This window comes from Lissotriton vulgaris, chromosome 7 (assembly GCF_964263255.1).
Source record: "Lissotriton vulgaris chromosome 7, aLisVul1.2, whole genome shotgun sequence".
In the NCBI taxonomy this organism is placed as follows: Eukaryota; Metazoa; Chordata; class Amphibia; order Caudata; family Salamandridae; genus Lissotriton; species Lissotriton vulgaris.
Window position 1 is genome coordinate 325070568 of NC_141695.1, and position 20104 is coordinate 325090671.

The following is a 20104-nucleotide window of genomic DNA, read 5'->3' on the forward strand; positions in this document are numbered from 1 at the left end:
AGACTGAAAAAGTGTCGAATAGAAAGTCTTCTTCAACTGGGTCAGCATGCATGTCCACATCATGATTAGCAGCTGCCCTCTCAATGAGTGCATGGAAACCTGCAGAATCCTCTGTTGGGGATGCACGTGTACTGAAAGCCTGTGGGTCTTGTCCCACATTTTGGGTGCCTTGGTCCCCAATGTCATCATATGAATCCGGCTGTGCATCTGGTTCATTGACCGGGAAAGTGTATTGGTCATCTTCATCATAGCCCTCACTTTCAGAGTGGTCTGGAGACGGTGTTGGGCTCCTTCTTGGAGGGGGCTGGATAGGTTCCATGAGGCCTGAGGCGTCCTGTGGAAACTTTTTCTTCTTCAGTGGGATGACATAGGATTCCACCGGCTGTGAAGTGATCTTCCTTTTGTAAAGGGTTAATTTGCCCGTGTCTGCGTCTATGAAGCACTCCGAATCCTCTTCTGAGTCGAGTACTCGCGCTGAAAATGCCCCTGCCGTAGAAGATTCCGACTTCTTTGGCGTCGATTTTGATGAAAAGGCCTTCGGCGCCACTTTTGGCGGCAGAAGGAAGAGGAGTTTACTTGCGGGCTTGACCGGGACGTCTGTCGCCTTCTGCGGCGATGGCGCCGGCGCCGACGAAGCAGAGGCCTTCTCCCTAATTCTTTGTAGTGAAGAAGCAATGAGAGATGCGTCGGTGACAGTGGCCTTTGGCACCGACGAGGTGGCCTTGCCTTCGGATCCGACGTTCTGTTGGTCTTTTGGAGGGTTGGACGATGATGCCACGTCCGCCGACCCCGAGTCCTTGGACCGATGCGCAGATGTCCCAGTCGGAGCCGGAGCTGTGTCGCTGGCTTTGGCGGGCTTCGCCGGCGCCGGCGCGCTTGTCTTGTGCGTGCCACCCTTTTTAGAGGATCTCTCCTCCGGCGCCGATTTCGACCCTGTGGAATCGCCAGATTTCTTCGACTTCTGCGGACCGGAGGTCGACGGAGTCGATGAGGCTGCAGGCTTATTCGTTTTTGTTGTTACGATCGCCATCTTAGGGACGCCTGAGTCCTTAAGTTTCGGTTTCGGTTTCGGGTCGGCCATTTTAGGTGTAGTCGATACCGTTGCTTTCAGTTTCGGTTTCGATACCCTCTGCGCAGCAAGTATGTCCGTGGCCGGGCCCGCAGGCGGGGCCGTGGCTTGCGCTACGGGGTCTTGGGTAAGGCCGACAGGCGATCCCGTGACCCGCTCCTTATGTCCGTAAACTTCGGGGCATAGCTCGTCCTCTGAGCTATCTTCCACGGCCCCATAAACCTCTTCGTCGTCCCCTACCTCGTCGACGTATTCAAGGCCTTGACCCACGACTCCGTCGTCGTCTTCCGGATCTGCCTCGACCTCCGTCTCGGGCGGGGAGATTTGAAGATGATGGCTCCGGTCCTCCTCTTCTTGGTCGTCGAAGATGTTTTCTGGATCCGGGGCCGCTTGTTTGGCCACAAGGCGCACCGCGCGCCGAATCGTGAGAGTCTTCTTTGACCTGAAACTCGCACAGGCCCTGCAGCTTCCTTCGTCATGATCTGGCGAAAGGCATTTGTTACAGACCGGGTGCACGTCTATATGTGGGTATTTGGACCCACAGAGCGGACAGAGCTTAAACGGACTCCGCTCCATGTTGGAAAATCGGTGTCGAGTCGCGATGAGAAGGCCTCGATGTCCGAAGAGTTGAAAAACTCCGCTGATTCCGGCTCCGAGAGACGGAAGAACTCGAGACCGCACGCAAACAATACCGACGTAAAGAACACACAGCCTTTTGGCCGTTTAAAGTTATGTTTTCTCGGTTCCGACGGAGAGACGTCGAGACCGCATCCGAACCCAATGGCGGAAAAAAACAATCTGGGGATGGAGCCGATGCCCATGCGCACTGTAGTCCAGGGGAGGAGCCACCTATCTCAGGATACTTCGAAGTCTCTTCCAGGACAACAATGTGCGATCATCCGGACCCAACACTAGGCGGCGATCTAATGCTAAGATATGAATTTAGCAGCCCACATGCCTCGAACAAGTTAGATTCTGCCAATTTGGTATAAGCCAGTTCAACAGACACGCTTTAGGATCAGGGCACAGGCACGGAGGTCTGATAAGCAGGTCTCAGTCCACCCTCAATTGAAAAACAAGCAGCATTAGTCCAAAAATTCATGGAGTGACCATCCAAAAAGAGGAATTTGTTTATATCTAGTCAGAAATCTTCAGGAACAACTGGGAGAACTTGAGCCACCAAATCCCAAAGGGCGTGGTAAAAGGGCCCGAGCAGATAGCTGGCATTCATCAATAGTAGCGCCTAGATGATAGGTGAGAAGAGCCTTTTTTCGGAATATCTTTACCTATTTTAACCACCTATCGGGGGCAGTAGTTGGGAATGTGTTGTGGTTAGTTTTGCTAGCAGATGTCTGCACCACCGAGCTTTAAGGGGAGGGGTGTTGAGATAAAAATGCTGGGTTGCCCCAGGTAGGGTGGTGGCGTAGTTCACTCTGGTGGTTGACAGGGGGCAAGAGCAAGGTTTGGCCAGTGTTCCCAACAAAGTCTCCATGAGGGTCATATCAAAATTTAAGAGGGGCTCAATGGGATTTCATCCGTCTGAAGGAACTCTGTAACAACACTGTTCGAATAACCTTAGTGTAGGAAACGCTCTCCTCAGAGGCGGGACAGGAGGAGAGAGAGAGAGGAGCTCAGACTTGAGGGAGGTTTCAAGGCCATTAGCCACTTTAAACTCGTTGTACCAATTCTCTTCATGGTATGGCTGGCCAATCTCATCACCAGTGTAATACCTATTATCCGAAACAGTGCCAAACAGGGACCACAGTGGATGTATTCATGTCTTCTCCATAGCTCAGGTGTGGCTACTGGCAAGTTGAACCAGCGCTGACTTGGAATCATACAGTAGGGTACCGTGTCCTCTGGCATCAATGTTCAAGTTTCTGGAAATAGCATGGATCTCAGCACCGGAAGTGGAGTCTAAACTTGAGCTGGAGGTGTCCCCGGTGGGGGCTTGGAAGGTACAATCATTGCTAAAAGCAAACTCACCCGAGATATTTTAGATGGAGTTGCTCGGCTCCATGGGGCCCGAAGGCGTGCCAGAGAGTCAGCAAGGCTCCAAAGATTCAGAGCATGGCAGCGCAGAACTCTTCGATTTGTTTTGGCACAGCGTATGGCCACGGAAACCCTGGTTGTGCCAGACAAGCTAAGGGATAGGTAAACAACAAGGAGATTTTTCAATTATAACCAGGGAAATTGGGCGCACACCAGTGTGGCCGCACGGTAGAGAGCACTATCAAGTGATGGGTATAGGCAAAAGGGCGAGCGGTAATCTCACAAGACCGCCCAAATTAGAGGGGGTAACCGTGAACTGACTCTAAGACGGAAAGAAGCCACCTGGATTATGCGTCTTCGAACTATTGAATTCGGGCTTAACTATGATCCCGAGCTTCAGTATTTTCTAGGCTAGCAGACCGTGATGAAATTCTTGAACAATGCTTTTCTCCCTTTTTAATGTGTATGAATAAGGAAACCCATCTAGTAACATCTACTTGCATACACACTATGATCAGTTCCCTGTTTCTCCATTTACATGAATAGCATTATCTTTATGCCCACACTAATGCAATTGTACATCACTATGCACACTGTGTCCTACTACTAACTGTCCCTATGCGACATATCAGCCCCATACAAAAGAATTCAAAAAGAAAATTCGGTACTTTACTCCACTATTTAATTTTTGTTCATAACCTACCGACTTTTGAATAATACTCTCATATCATGACTTTTTATTTATAAGTCATGTATATTTTAAATAAGACCTCTTTAAATATAGGCTCCCACAGCTCTACTCGCATTTACATGCATTTGGGCTTTTCGAAATAATTACGCTGCCCGAACGACATGCCAACCCTCCGGACACGTATCACTTTCTATTTCGAAGTAACTCTTCTGTTCAGGGACTCTAACTGATCCCCCGAAAAAATAAACACGCTCTAGTCTTTTCAGGGATTAGTAGACACATTTCCGGTATATAACCGGCCCACACTTCCCGTCACGTGACCGTCCTCGGAAAACGGCACCGGGAAACACAAGAGGGAGTCAAAGACCAAGAAGGTAAGCCAGCTCTCTCCCCCTCTTAAATTGGATTATAGATCCAACGCTCCTCTCAACGCGACATAAGAGCATTTCTCTTTGCGCACCCACCTTCAGCTAATTATTCTTTTTTAGGTGTACCCGCCTGCATTGAACGCATGTCCTGATTTAAGAGACCCTGCGTATTATTGTCTACTCCTCCCGGTTATAGACACACATAAAACCGAACAAGGTATGAGTGTGTTTTACTTTTTCACAAGTTCCTCTGTTGATTGTACGTTTTCACCATGAGGGAATTATCGGGAACTTAAATTTAGTTTGTTTCCACCCAGATTCCGCGAACACGCGGGCAGCGTGCTACATTCTTCTTCTCCACATGGTTCTACTATTTAAAATCTCGTCCTGACACGGACGTTGCGCACCTTTCTGATTTGAATTGGCATACTTTCTTTTGAAGGTAAGCGAGACACTCTGTTCGAAACTCATACCCGATATCCCATACTTGGGAGCCTGATAGAAGCAACTCCGTCCTTTTGAACTACATTAATACCAATATCTATTTCCATCACCATACTTAACCAGTTCCTCCTTTGTCGTATTTATGCAACCATTAAGAGTTTGCATTCTATTTCCATCACCTTACTTAACCAGTTCCTCCTTGGTCGTATTTTTGCAACCATTAAGAGGTTGCATTCTATCACCAACGTTAGTCAGTGCTACCTCTAACACGTTACATGGAGGTCTTTCTCTGCCAACAACGCATGCCTGCATAAACATATAACGCCTACTCGTCATAGCTTTCTTTCTTAACTATCTCGATTAAACCACCCAGCCAGGCGAATTCCTGGAACTTACCCACAGGCTATGCATAGTGAAGTAACTATGTTGTTAGTGAAGCAGTACTTGTGAAGCGTTCAACTGGTACTACATACTGATAAACGTGTGTTTTTGTTTAAAACGTGTTTTTGGTTTAACCCACATATTTTACCTATGTCACCTGGGATTATCGCCCTTTCAGCCACAATCGCACTCTATTCACCACACCACCACACTTTGTCTACGGCAAATGTTTAGACCTACCATCACCAATACAATGTTCCTTAATCCAGTGTTCAGACAGACAATGGCACTAAAAATAAAAGATGTCACTGTAGAATCACTTAACCACTCGCACCATGTATACCATCACGAATTCACTGTTATATCAAACATGTCACATATGCACACATGCTTGACCACTTTCTCACTTTGGAAAGTCACCAACCGTCTGCTTTTATAATAAGAACCGTTTGCAAATGCACCTCTTTTATGTTTTCCGTCCAGCCCTGAAGATTCGCAGTAGGTTCCCTGCGATGAAACACGTGTTGGCATTAACAAAGGAACAATAAACCTATTATTTTACACCAAGAACTGAACATTTTCTTTCTTTTACGGAACTCTTGTATCTGAACCTGGAGTAACTGATCCTCTACAGTCACTTTGGAAATGTGGATGTACATTCACTGATCATCTTTCGCCATTAATGTCATTACTATAAAGTGTTACACCATTGTATAGTGCAGGGGCATTGCTGTTATAAAGCTAAGGGATAGGCTGCAAAGATAAACTACTTCGGGAGCAAGATATATGGTGCTCCCCTCATGCTTTCTCAGGAGAGTGATAGTGGCAGGAAAGGGTTAAGTCCAGCTTAGAATTCTTGTGCTTTTTCTTCGACTTACCAACCGACTTTGAACGAGATGAAAAATTACCCCTGGAATGACTCCTATGACTTTTGGATCTCGAACGGGGCCTAGACTGAACTTTCGACTTGGAGCACCCCCATTGAAGATGCTTCCAGTTCTTGGCAATGTAGTTTCACCTAAAGGGTGTCAGATGGCCTTGTGTTCATTGACGTGCAATCATTGCGGTTCTTAGAGTCGTGGCTCGACCTCAGGCACACAGGAAAACCAGATGAGGGTCTGTCAAAGACATCTGTTTGTAACAGTCCCTACAAGGTTTAAAGCCTATTGTTTTGGAAGGTGATATTTCTCTTGCATCCCCATTTAAATGTTTTAAAGGGAGTCTCAAAGAGACGAGAGGGAGCTTCGTATCCACACCTGGTGGTGCAGAAAAGATAGAACTGATGTGAGTGTGCGGGACTGGCGCCTATATAGTCTTTACATGCCAATTTGGGAGGAGAATTGCATCAGTGTGGAGCCCCATGGCGCTACTTACCGGCGCGCAGAGGTACAACTGAAAACGTTCGGATCCAGCTGGATATCTGGGGAATATTCAAAAGGTGGCTAGAATAGTCTATTTGAGGACCATATAAATTAATGATTGTAATATGTGTATCTACAACTGTACCTTGAACTGTAATGTATAGTTGTATCAGTAATGACTTAGTAACTCTTCATCTCAAGAGATTTATTACGCAGAATGATAACCACTCTCCATGCGTGATAGTTGTACGAAGCAAAATATGTTTAAACACCCATCTGTAAGTAAATGTGAAGGTCTGACTCATTTCTTGTAACATATCCACATCTATATTGTGTATCACGGTATGCTAGCACATCGTTGTTAGGTGTCGCCTAGTGCAGCGGCATGCGCTGCTCTAGAAGAGGGCCCCTTCGAATCACTTCAGACTTCTGTGTGTGGGTCAGACTCCTCCCACACATTCCATTGCCCTTTGCGTGTGGCTTTCAATAATGAAAGCACGCAAATGGCCAAAGGTGGGTGCATGTCTGCCTTTCCTCTGAAAGATCACTAGCATGGCCTAGGCGGTCCCAGGAGCGAGCAGCGGCTTAAAGTGTGCCAGAAATATTCTTTAATTCTTTCCAGCGCACATGCGCGCACCACTCACGGCCTTGTTGACTTTCCCTCTCCTCCCGCGCACCCTGTGTAGTTTTGCCATTTCAGGCAGGCAAGCAGCGCGTGCACCACTCGTTTTCTCATGCAGTCGATAACACAACGAGGGGATGCAGCACGCACGCACCACTTCGCGGGCTTGTTTTTCAGTTTCTTTCACTGTTCGTCTCAAGGCCAGCTGAAAAGTCAGTTTTGTTCTGCAGCACAGTGTTGAGGTTTATTTTGCCACTGCTGTGGTCTCGTTCCTCTTTCTACCTTGTGCTTTCCTTCTGTCTGTAAATGGCAGTGCCCTTTCATCTCTGCATGCCTTTCTCTTTCAGTTCCTCTCTCGCTCTCACTTTATAGCCAAATCACGGACGCCTTTAATTCCCGTCCTCGACGGGCTTGTGCCTAAAATGGCTGCCAGAACCTTTAATACCTCAGCATGTTTTTAGTGCTACTGGCCCTGTCCAGTTTCACATTACCGCCTGACAAAATGTTCTCTAAGGTGGCTCCCCTGATTAGGCTGCATCTGTCATCTTCTTGCATCGCCTCAGTGCTGCAGATTATTAGTTGGTGCTGGCATGCGCTCCCAGGCTGCTTAGAAGCTGGGCAGCGCGAGACCCAGACAATCTACTGACGGCCTGCCCATATGTTCAGGAATCAGAAATGTGAGGGACAAACAAGTGCGTCACGAGCAGTGTGCGGTAATGCAATCAGAGACTTGGGCATGCAACTGCCAAGGGGCCAATGAATGTGCCGCTATTTAATTACAAAAATTACCGGATCGTTCTTTTGAGCAGTGCAACTTTTGCGCGTAGCACAGACAGTCTTTTTTCATCTTGTCATCAGAACATTAACCTCTTGGGACAAGGACTGTCCTTCTATGGTCTCTTCACTAACAAGCGCCATCTCATTTTCCACATCTCGTCCTACTTACAGCTCAGTGCACAGTGATTTTTATTTTTTACAATTATATTTAATGGATGTTTTTTGGACTCCTTCCATATTCTCTACATTATTGGTCACACTTTTGCCACTGTATTGTATGTGTTTTAAGATAGCTCCAATGAATTTGATATCCTTACCAACATACTTAGCCTAGTTCTCTTTCTTTGCCATGGAATCATTTCTTAAATACAGGAACAGCCAGAGCACGCTTCCCCGGCATCCTGTTTACAATACAAGAACTCAGTTCTTATCAGTTGTTTGCCATGGTAAGCTCAATCATCTTTTTCTCCTATTTTGATTTGTCCTATTGGGGGATCCTGTGTTTGGCCTCCTCCTTTAAAACCTTGGCTGCTAAAGAGATTATCCTGCTGTGCTGGGCCCCTATGTAAATGGGTGTGGCCGTGACTGAACCATTCCGTCATCAGCACAGCCCAACCGTGACTGATGACGGAATGGTACCGTCACAAGCATCGAAGGGGTTAAAATGCATTCTATCTTGCTACGTCAATTTAATTTTTCCAACATTGATGTTCTGAATTCTCTGTTTTCTTTGCGCCACAAGTTACTTGCCTTTGATTTTTTTTGGTGTAACACAAGACTTCTTTGGCCTGTTCACGCCATATGTGTACATTGTTTATTCAGCCATTGCGATGTTAGCACTTCATGCTATCGGTTTCCTCTGCACCTAGCAGGAATTGCGATTCAGAAAAGGGGGTGGTGATGGACAGAATATCTGAATTAAACAGAATACTACTACCCAGTCAACAGATCAGGGCTTGATCCATCACCATTTTTTTAGCTCACTGCACCATCCCAGCTCAGAACCTGGCTACATGCAAATTAGTCTGTCCCTGGCCCAGTGCATCATGGGAACAGGGCAGACCAAACTACCAAGCCAATTCTTTTACTGGAAAGGAAACAAGCTTCCGGGGACCGGTTTCTGGCATTACAGCCGTCTTCGGCCCGGCTTGCTTGAATCCTGATGGGCCGAAGACGGCTGTAATGCCAGAAACCGGTCCCCGGAAGCTTGTTTCCTTTCCAGTAAAAGAATTGGCTTGGTAGTTTGGTCTGCCCTGTTCCCATGATGCACTGGGCCAGGGACAGACTAATTTGCATGTAGCCAGGTTCTGAGCTGGGATGGCGCAGTGAGCTAAAAAACGGTGATGGATCAAGCCCTGATCTGTTGACTGGGTACCAGTGTTCTGTTTCATTCAGATACTCTGTCCATCACCACCCCCTTTTCTGAATCGTTTTGTCCACCATAAGCGTGGAAGGGTATACTCAGATGTGAGTCCCTTGCTCACTGCACCATCAGGATTCAAGCAAGCCGGGCCGAAGACGGCTGTAATGCCAGAAACCGGTCCCCGGAAGCTGGTTTCCTTTCCAGTATAAGAATTGGCTTGGTAGTTTGGTCTGCCCTGTTCCCATGATGCACTGGGCCAGGGACAGACTAATTTGCATGTAGCCAGGTTCTGAGCTGGGATGGTGCAGTGAGCTAAAAAACGGTGATGGATCAAGCCCTGATCTGTTGACTGGGTACGAGTGTTCTGTTTGATTCAGATACTCTGTCCATCACCACCCCCTTTTCTGAATCGTTTTGTCCACCATAAGCGTGGAAGGGTATACTCAGATGTGAGTCCCTTGCTCACTGCACCATCAGGATTCAAGCAAGCCGGGCCGAAGACGGCTGTAATGCCAGAAACCGGTCCTCGGAAGCTGATTTCCTTTCCAGTATAAGAATTGGCTTTGTAGTTTGGTCTGCCCTGTTCCCATGATGCACTGGGCCAGGGACAGACTAATTTGCATGTAGCCAGGTTCTGAGCTGGGATGGTGCAGTGAGCTAAAAACGGTGATGGATCAAGCCCTGATCTGTTGACTGGGTACGAGTGTTCTGTTTAATTCAGATACTCTGTCCATCACCACCCCCTTTTCTGAATCCTAGCAGGAATTGCAGCACTAGTTTGGGCGTTTAATACACTGCATGATCGCGTTTTTACAACGCTTTAATGTCTACACACAACCAGCGTCCCTTTACTTTGCTACTACACCAGCGTTACAAGTTTTACTGTTTATTATATACCAGCTAAGCAACACTCTTGCATTTTGACCTTCCGGTGCACACATGAAAGTATAGGTCAGTCACTATTCAGGTGAGTAGGACTTGCCACGTTACTGTAATATACCTCTATGCTGCCTTTTTGTGCACATCACCATAAATTGCCAACGTTGCTGCCTTTGTCTAATATTTAGGATGATCCTCATTCTCTTCATAAAAAAGCATTCTATCCTGCACTATATGGGATCGTTTTTACCACTACCTACCAGAAGGAATCGATTACGCACAAGATCTTATTGTTCCTTTGCTGCTTTTTAAAGAAAAATGTATCTATTTTTAACCAATCTCTTTCTTATAAATGCTAATTTTGATCTTATGCCCAGCACTCGCTTTTGGTTCATAAATAGATTTGTTAGTGTCCTTGTCCTATTTTTTATGGGGACAATCAAAGCTCATTCAAAATTATAACATATCCATGTTGGCTCTTGCCAGGACGAGCATCTACTAGTCTTTGTGCAATCCATGAATCTTTTTCTGAACATGTTTTGACATCAATATTCTAAACTCCAGCATTCTCTCGACACTGGTATAATTCTATAAAGCCCGATTGAATCAGATATTGTGCTGTTTTTCGGTCCCTGATCTATATTATCCATCTACAATTTGTGTTACATATTTCATATTCTTTCAAAAAACACCCCTTATCAAGGGGGTACGGATGAACTGTTAAAAACTCAGTCCCCAACCAAGGTACCATTTCACCTTGGACTGAAGGAATAATACATCTATACCAACTCGCTATTGTCTTTGTTTACTTACTGTTATATTGTAAGTGCACTTCATCCATGTACAGTGCCTCATGTCACACTTGTTGTCATCTGCTCAATTCTTTTTTATTTAAACCAGGTTTAAAAAAAACACAAAATATTTATTTTCCATTTGTCATTTTGTTAAACCAGATCCAGGTACTCCTTTATCAATTGTTATGCCATCCATGTGGTTGAACATCAGCTCTGCTACATCACAACTGGTAAAATCACTTCTTTTCCTTCTTCAGTTCGCCTGTTAATGGTAGTCTTTCAGTCTCATTGGAGGCAACAAAATCTTTATTTCTTTAACAGGTTCGTCTTTAACATTTCTTCCTTTTCTGGCATATACTTTTCTGTATGACCTTTTCTCTCAATAGCAACACTAACTTGGTGTTCTTTTCACATTTCTGTATTTCAATCATCATCACAGGAGGGGTCAGTATAGTGCACAATGCAGTGTATTCTCATGTTTATTATTCACACATCCTCCTTTTGGTTTCTGAATATCCAATATGTAGTGGGGCTTATCAACCACTAACATGTTGTAAATATGAACATATACCTTGATATTTTCTTGTATCCACAGCCCTGAGGAAGTAGTCTCACACGAAACTCATGGCCCCAGGATAATGTGCTGAATGGCTACCAGGATAATGTGCTGAATGGCTAAATACTTCTACAGTCCCAAAGGTGAGACCTATTGGCTATGCCAATGCTTGTTGGTTTTAGCGATTATTTATACACTCATGTTCCATGTTAGTATGCTGGCCTGATCTTTTTCTGACGTTGTGCAGCAGTTGTCATGATATACAAGTTAGTTGTTGCAGTATCAATATATTGGATATTTGTCAGTTTTGTTACCTGCACCAAGGAGCCGCCTAATTGCTTAATGGCATGTTATCATCCCTTTAAGCAACTCTTCCCTACCACAATAAATCACATCCCCAATCCATGATGCCAAACAATGGTAACATACCATAACATCTTGGTAATATGGATACATGCCATTTAGCGAGAGCTAGGGTCTAAGATTTCCTATATAACCAGTGCCATGAACATAAAATGCAGCTCTGTCAAATCCTCAACACACAGGGTCATAGATGGTGCATCCTATGCCTTCATGAAACATAGCGAAAGTCACAGCTTAAGAACCTCAAAAAGTGCACTGAAATACATTTTTATTTAATATTCTTCATCCAAAGTTCCTTCATGGCGGTCTAGGAGAGGAGATGTGTCGCCCAGCGGCGGTTCTGGGGAGCTGCGAAGTGCAATGCGATGTTCTTGTGTGGAGATGTGTCGCACTGTGACGGTTCCAATAGCTGTATTGGGCGAGACAATGTCCTTGCGTGGAGATGTGGCGCGCAGTGACGGTTCCGATGGGCAATGCAAAATACGTGCGTCGGGGAAGTCTACGTAGCAGAGGCGATGCACTAGTTTTGCAGAAGGAGATGCATCGGTTCTCTTGAATCCACAGATGGGGTGGCAGAGCACCTTCAGGCCCTCTTCCAAGGGTCCAGGACTGGGGTGGCACTACTTGGGAGGCCAGTACTGACAGATGGCAGAGTCTGGGTGCTGTGTTCAAAGTGGTAAGGAAGCCTGTTCTGTCCCGGAGGTTTCTGATCAGGAGGTCAGCAAACCACATCTTGGAATCACTCTGGGGTCCTGGGTTTAGAGACGCAGGACTAGTCCTTCTCACCCAGGCAAAAGGTCAGCACAGCAAAGTAGTAGTCCTTCTAGGCAGCACTCCATCAGAGGGGCAGTCCTTTGAGCAGCATAGGAGTCCTCCTTCCTGGTAGAGTCCATAGGTCCAGAAGTGTACTGAAGAGGCGGGTCTAAGGGTCCTATATTTATACCTGGTGCCCACTTTGAAGTAGAGGAAGCTTCTACATGTTTCCCTCCCCTGAGGTGACAGGCATCACATTCCTCTCTGTCCTGGCCCCAGCTTGCCTGGGGTCACAAAAGACCAGAGTCAAATCCTTTGTCAAAGTGCTCAGCCAGAGCCTTTGTGATGTGCAAGTGTGGTAGGTGACAGCTACTCCCTCTCGTTAACTCAGAGGGGTCCATCCTGCAAACACCTATCTTAATTTTGTCTAATTGTCAGGAAGCAATAAACAAAGACCAACCACCAACTACACGTAGTCATGTGACTCTGAATAAGGCACCAAATGGTTCGGACAAGAAAATGCTGATTTATAAAAAGTGGCATTTTCAGAATTGTGACAAAAAATCCGACTTTACTTTTAAAGAGGGCTCTTAATCACAATTCTTTAGATACAAAACTCGACTTGTCTATCTGCTCCCAAATGGAAGTGACAGCTTATAAAATGAAATAAGGTAACTCCAATTTTATCCTATCAGAGAAGCAGGCCTTGCAAGAAGTTTTTCACTACCAGTACATCTAAAACTTACAAGTGCATGTTTACTTTTTAAATAACTTAGACCTAAAGATGGCCTCCGTACATGTTAATATCTGGCCGCCTCATGGCCTCGATAAACAAGTTACGTACCTTTGGTAACGATATATCTGTAAGAAACATAGGTAGATTCCTTACCTTAGACTTGATCTGGAAAGTTTTTAGTCAGCAGTATTCCTGCATGTCAGTAGGTGGCGTTGGTCAACTCCACGTCCGGCGTAGTGGTCGCCGGGATGACGTTGCAGAAGTTACTTAGAGGCCACCCTCGTGTCTGACATCAGTTCTGTACACGACTTTCCGCGCCAGGAACGCAGAGCCATGTAAGACTGTGACCACCGGTGCACAAAACTAGGGCCCTGAAAGGATGTCCGTAACCCTAGAAATCAGTTTGCAGAATGGGGAGGATGGGTGGGGCGGTAAGGAATCTATCACTAACCTATGTTTCTTACAGATATATTGTTACAGAAGGTAAGTAACTTGTTCATTTGAAAGAAACAGTTCGTTATAGATCCCTTACCTTAGAATAGATACCCTAGCAATACCAGTTCCGGAGGTGGGTATGTGAACAAAGATCACACCAGAAAGTCCTGGAGAACAGAACGTCCGAAGAAGCAGTCTCTCCGGACTTGGCTGTCCAGGCAGTATTGTCTCGTAAATGTGTGCAGTGATGCCCACGTAGCTGACAGATGTCATTTATGGGGACTACCCGCCCCAAAGCAGTAGTAGCTGCCATCGCCCTGGTAGAATGGGCACGCAGCCCCACTGGAGGCTCTTTCTTAGCCACAGAGTAACAGGCTTTGATGCACAGAACGACCCACCTGGAGATGGTTCATTTGTGCAGGGCCCATCCTTTCTTAGCGCCCACCTAAGTGCTGGTCGCCCACCCGGAATTGTTTGGTGCGATCCAAATAGGAGAGTGCACGTTTTGGATCCAGACGGTGGAGCCACTCTTCCTCTTTTGAAGGATGCGAAGGCGGAAAGAAGGTGGGCAAAGTGATGGTTTGGCCAATATGAAAAGAAGTGACCACCTTTGGAGGAAAGGAAGGTCTAGTTCTGAGGACGACCTTGTCCGAATGAACAGCCGGAAAGGAAGGCTTGGAAGACAGAGCTTGTAGTTCACTCACCCTGCGCGCAGAGATGATGGCCACCAGAAAAGTAGTTTAGAGAGTTAAGAGTCTGAGAGGACAGTTATGTAGCGGCTCGAAGGAAGCGCACACAAAAAGTAGGTTAGCACCAAGTTCATGTCCCACTGAGGCATTACGATGGGAACAGGAGGAAATAGATGAGTAATGCCCTTAAGAAATCTATTTACAACAGGGGACTTGAAAAGAGAGAGCTGATCAGGAAGCCTGAGAAAGGCTGAAATGGCAGAGAGGTAGCCCTTAAGAGTGCCCAGAGCAGAGCCCTGCTGGGCCAAAGAAAGGAGGAACAAGAGAACCTCAGAAAGAGGGGCAGAAAGTGGATCCACAGCCTTTGCTGTGCACCATGCCACAAACGTATTCCATCTGCAGGTGTATACCGTCAGTGGAGGGACGCCTGGCTGCCAAGATTACATCACAGATTTCGGGAGGGAAGACAAAAGCTGTCAACTGTCGCCGCTCAATCTCCCCGCAAGTAGGTGGAGGCTGGACAGGTTCGGGTCGAGGACCGTCCCCTGAGAGGCAGTCTGATCGGAGTATCGATGGCCATGTACAAAAGCTCGGGATACCAGACTCTTCGTGCCCGAACCGGAGCCACAAGGATAACTTGGGCCCGGTCGCGCCTGATCTTCTCCAGCACTCTGGGAAGAAGTGGTATAGGCAGAAAGGCGTATAGAAGACTGCAAGTCCACTCGCAGCGTAAAGCGTCACCCAGCGGGTGTCGCCTTGGAAATTCCGAAGTGCAGAACTGCTGATATTGCGCATGCTCTTTGGTGGGGAATAGATATAACCAAGGCTCTCCCCACTGCACCGCCTCAGAGTGTAGACACCATTCGTGATGTATCATGCACCTGCAGCTGAGTTCGTCCACCCTGGTGTTCAGTGAACCTGCCAGGTGTTGAACCACCAGGGATATGCCCTGATGTCCCAGCAATGTCCAAAGGCAGAGAATCTCTTGTTATAGGGTCCTCGACTCCACCTCTCCCCGTTTGTTGCAGTACCACAGGGCGTTGGTGTTGTCCGTGAACACCTGCACTACTCTTCCCCGGACAGAGGGAAGGAACACCTTCAGTGCAAGACAAATCGCCCAAAGCTCGGGAAGCTCCGCCGGACACCAGAGGCCTCTGATCTCCGCCTCTCCCATGAGACCGCCCCACCCCAGTAGTGATGCATCTGTCACCATTGTGAACTCTGGTTGGGGAAAGGAGAGGGATCTGCTGTTGACTCAATCCTGGTTCAATAGCCGCCACTGCAGTTGGTGTGTAGTGCCTTCCGAAATCTGGTCGCAATTAGAAAGATTCCCCTGATGCTGTGCCTACTAGAACTTCAGGTCCCACTGTAGAGCCTGCATATGCCAACTGGCATGATCCGCCAGCAGCATGAGGCCCAGTAGTCGTAGAGTCAATCTGACCAAAACCCGGGATAGAGGCTGAAGGATCAGAACCCTAGCCCGAATAACTCGGACTCGCTGTTCGGGAGGATAAGCCCGAAACTGTGTTGTATTCAGATTCGCTCAGATGAAAAGGAGCTTCTGAGAGGGAATCAGGTGTGACTTTGTCACGTTGATAGTGAACCCCAGCGAATGGAGGTGGGAGACGACAGCCTGGGGCGAGCCAGCCTTAAACAACCAGTCGTCGAGATTGGGGAAGACTGGAACCCCTGATCTGCGCAGATGAGCCGCAGCCACGGCCATCACTTTCGTGAACACCCGAGAGGCGCAGGTAAGGCCAAAGGGAAGCACAGTAAACTGTAAATGCTTGTGGCCTACCGTGAACCGTAGGCAACGCCTGTGGGCCGGCAGGACGGGAATGTGGAAATAGGCGTCCTGCAAGTCCAACGCTACCATCTAGTCTCTGGGGTCGAGAGCAGACAGAACCTGAGCCAATGTCAGCATCTTGAACTTCTCTTTCCAGAGGAAGCGGTTGACGTTCCTGAGCTCTACGATAGGACGCAGGCCTTTGTCCTTCATGGGAACCAAAAAGTAGTAGGAATTGCGACCACGACTTACTTCTGGCACAGGGACACGCTCGATGGCTCCCTTGGCCAAGAGAGCCGTAACTTCCTGGCGGAGATGGGCCAAGTGATCCTCCGACATGCGATGGAAGGGTAGTCTTGAAGGGGAGGGAGTAGCCCCTTCGGACTATCTGTAAAACCCACCTGTCCGATGTGATGTTCTTCCAGTGGGGAAGGTGATGGCGAATCCTGCCTACCACTGGCAACTTGTGGCTCTTGAGGGTCGGACTAGGATGGTTAGGAGGCTGCTGTAGAGGGGGCACTGGTGGACTGGCCCGTCCGCTGGCCCCTTGACCCCCGACGCTGGGTCCCATGTCCCTGGGCGCGCAGAGGCTGAACAGTTTGCGCAGGCCTTTGGTTCTGGGCGGATCGTGGTGGGGCACCCCTTCCATAGCCATGAAAGGGCCGAAGAGCAGACTGAGCGGGGCGAGAGGTGGTAGCGAGGTCCAAGGATCTGGCTGTAGCTCTAGAATCTTTAAGGCGCTCGAGTGTGTAATCAGCTTTGTCGCCAAACAAGCGACGGCCATCAAAAGCCATGTCCAAAAGAGTCAATTGGACATCGCCAGAAAAGCCAGTGGACCTCAGCCAAGCATAGAGTCTTAGGGTTACCGAAGTTAAACGTCCTGCGTAGCGAGTCGGCGCTGTCCAGACCACATTATATGGCGAACTTCGCTGCATCTCTACCCTCAGCAACTGCACGGGAGAGCACGGCCCGGGCCTCCTCCGGGCACTGTGGCAACACCTGCGCGCCCGTGTCCCACACAGAGTGGGTGTAACTGCCCAAGAGACATGCGGTGTTCACCGACGCTGTCCTCACCTGGAGGAAGAAAAATCTTCTTCCCAAGGTGATACTGCTTCTTGGATTCCTTATCGGGTGGAACGATAGGGAAGGCGCCAGGGTAGAACATGGGTACAAAAGTACTGGTCGGCGCCGGGTACTGGGTTGGTCGACGTCAGTCCGGCTCCATGTGCATGTCGTGGGGGAGGCTGGGGTCGACGTTGGTTGGGTACACAACCGGCGATTGAAGGGGTGGAGGTGTCGCCAATGGATTCAACGCCGGAGGTGTCTTAAGGTCAACCAGCGCCGATCCGGATCCAGGCATGGATCCCTGTGGTACAAGGGCCGAAGCCGCCGGCATCGTAGATCTAAACCTCCCAGCCGAGTCCGCGGGCCCGAAGGTGCGCCGGCAGAGTCGGGCTGCCAAAGATGGAGTGGAGGGCTTCACAAAAGCTACAAAGTTGGGCTGGGATCGCTCTGGCTCCCGGGAAGGGAGGAAGGGAGGATTGTAGTCGACCCAACAGGCTCCGCGGGCGGAGTAGGACTACTACCTTCCGCATCCTGCGTAGTGACTGCCGACGGACGGGGAGAACATGAAGAGCGACAGTGCTTCTTCACCTTCTTTTTGTGCTTTTACTTACCCAAAGACGAAGACTTAGACAAGGAGTGGTACAGAGACGACTGCTGGGCCTCCAGAAGCTTACGAAACCACTCCCGCAAAGACTTCAGGCCATGGCCCGACAGTCGGAGCACGACTTTGGGTCGTGGTCACAGTTCAGACACCAGAGGCACACAAGATGTGGGTCTGTCACCAACATCAGCTTGTGGCAGGAGCCCCAAGGTTTGAAGCCGGTCCACCGATGTGACACCCCTGTGCACCAGGAGTCAAACGACTCAAAAAAAGTCGACAAAAGTAAAATGACCACTCTCTCCGGATCTGCACTAACTGGCGCGGAAAAAGAAAGAACGGACGTCAGAGCGCAGGGGCAGCGGCTAAGTAGATACCGCAACTTCATCCCGGCAATCACTACGACGAACGCGGAGTCGACAGACGCCACCTACCGACACGCAGGGATACTCCTACGAAAACATTTCTCCGGATCCAGTCTGACGCCTGGGGTAATTCTATGTTAAGGAATCCATAACTAATAGTCTCCTTCAGATACACCTTTCCGCTGCACCAATGTTCACTCAACTGTTCTCCTCTTATTTCTCAATCAACTTTTTTCGATCTCAAGGTGCTTCGCCATGCCCTCGTCTTCCAGGGTTCTGTCTTGAGCATACTACTCTTCTCTCTGTACACCTTGTACCTGGACGATATTCCTTGCTAATTTGGAGTGTCATATCAAATCTATGTAGATGATACCCAAATCTTCATCTCTTTACCTTCCTTCACATTGGAGACCCACACACAAATGTCTAACTCCCTCATGGTTATTAGACGCTGGAAGACCCTACCATCACTTACACTTAAATCATCGAAAAATAGAAATCTGGTATTGTATGGTTTATTTTAACGCATCTTCTTCTTGTATCACTTCACTGATATCTATCTCTCCTTCGCCTGATGACATTTGCACTTTTTCACCCTTCACTGTCAATGTTAGTATGCTGTTTCACTGAAAAACGTACATTTTGTTGTCTTCAGAATGGCCAGAAATCTGTTATCATTAATAACATACAGCTCAAATAATCATTTCACATCACTAAACCTCTCCATGCCCATAATTGCCTGCATATCACTAACATTTGCACTGTCATGGCTCATTGCCTCAATATTCTCAAATACTCATGCATGCAATCTCACTATTGTGCTTTACACCTCTTTGGACTCATTCATTAGAATGCACTGCCCCAGGTGTATACCCACCTGTCCTCAGTTTATAATTTTCTTCAGAACTCACCTTCTCAATGTGAGACCACCCTCTCCCATTTTGCCTTACTGTATGGTACTGAATACGTTCCCCTCCTCAAGTTACATTTCCTCCATCACTTAGCCCTGCCCACTGATATTCTGCTCCCGTACTTATAAAGTGACATATGTGTATTATATTAATCCAAGTACTGTTGTGTTCATTATTTCACACACTTCATTTCCAACGTGATTCACCTCTTTGCTCTATGTCACTATTACATGGATAGTGTTCCTTCAGAAACCATGTGTGGCAGTTTTGTTGGAAATGTTATCACTTGTAAATAATTGTAAAAGAGATATCCTATCCACTTGAGCAGAGTTAAGATACTGTGATGTAGGGCCATGGCAAAAGGCTGATGGAACCGTGTATGCATACCTACTTAAAATTTCTTAAAAGGCATGCAGATGTTCTCCTGAGCACCAGCGTGTTAGAAGGAACGTCTCATAAGTATGAAAGCTGGGAAGGGCACATAGGAATACAACAGAAATCCATACAATTTCAAAATATTTCAATTCACCACTGATTAGGCAATCACAAAAATATGGCAACAAAATTAAGACCGGTGTGCTGGGCACATGTAGTTAGTAGTCATCCTTGTAGACATTATAATGAATTTAAAATGCATTCAGACTTGCAAAAAGCTCCTTGGTGCCTAAAACCGATTGCCTTGAGAGTGTCTCATTAACCCACCAGGCTAACTTTTCTCTAGATAGGACCCCCTCATCCAAACCAAGTTGTCATCCTTCATCAATTACATAATGCTCCAGCTCTCCCAAAGCACCATTGTTTACCATTACCCAGTCAGTCACCTACCATCATGGTTCAGGACAGCTTTGCAACCAATGCAGGTGCTGCGCTTTTTGGCAAATGCCATGAGTCCCCCTACTTTGGAGGTGAGCACTGTCTTACATCGCGTGTGATCTCCCTCTGCAAGGAAAGAGAAAGGCACCATTATAGATCTGTAGTCCTGCCAAAGGTACGTAGTCTTACACTGGACATGTAGATCAGTCTGAGACTGGAGAGTTTGGCGTGATCAGCAAGAGGGAATGATAGAGATCATACTAATAATTCAAGGCTCAAATATGTTGGATTCA

The 20104-nt window shown here is 47.4% G+C and overlaps 1 protein-coding gene across 1 annotated transcript in view; it reads right to left on the bottom strand.

The window, feature by feature from the left end:
• POLD1 (DNA polymerase delta 1, catalytic subunit) overlaps positions 1–20104 on the bottom strand; it is a 357307-nt gene that overhangs the window by 102992 nt on the left and 234211 nt on the right. The window contains exon 16 of the mRNA XM_086929347.1: positions 19824–19937. Within this exon, the coding sequence (XP_086785473.1) occupies positions 19824–19937 (114 nt within the window). The remainder of the gene's footprint in view (positions 1–19823; positions 19938–20104) is intronic.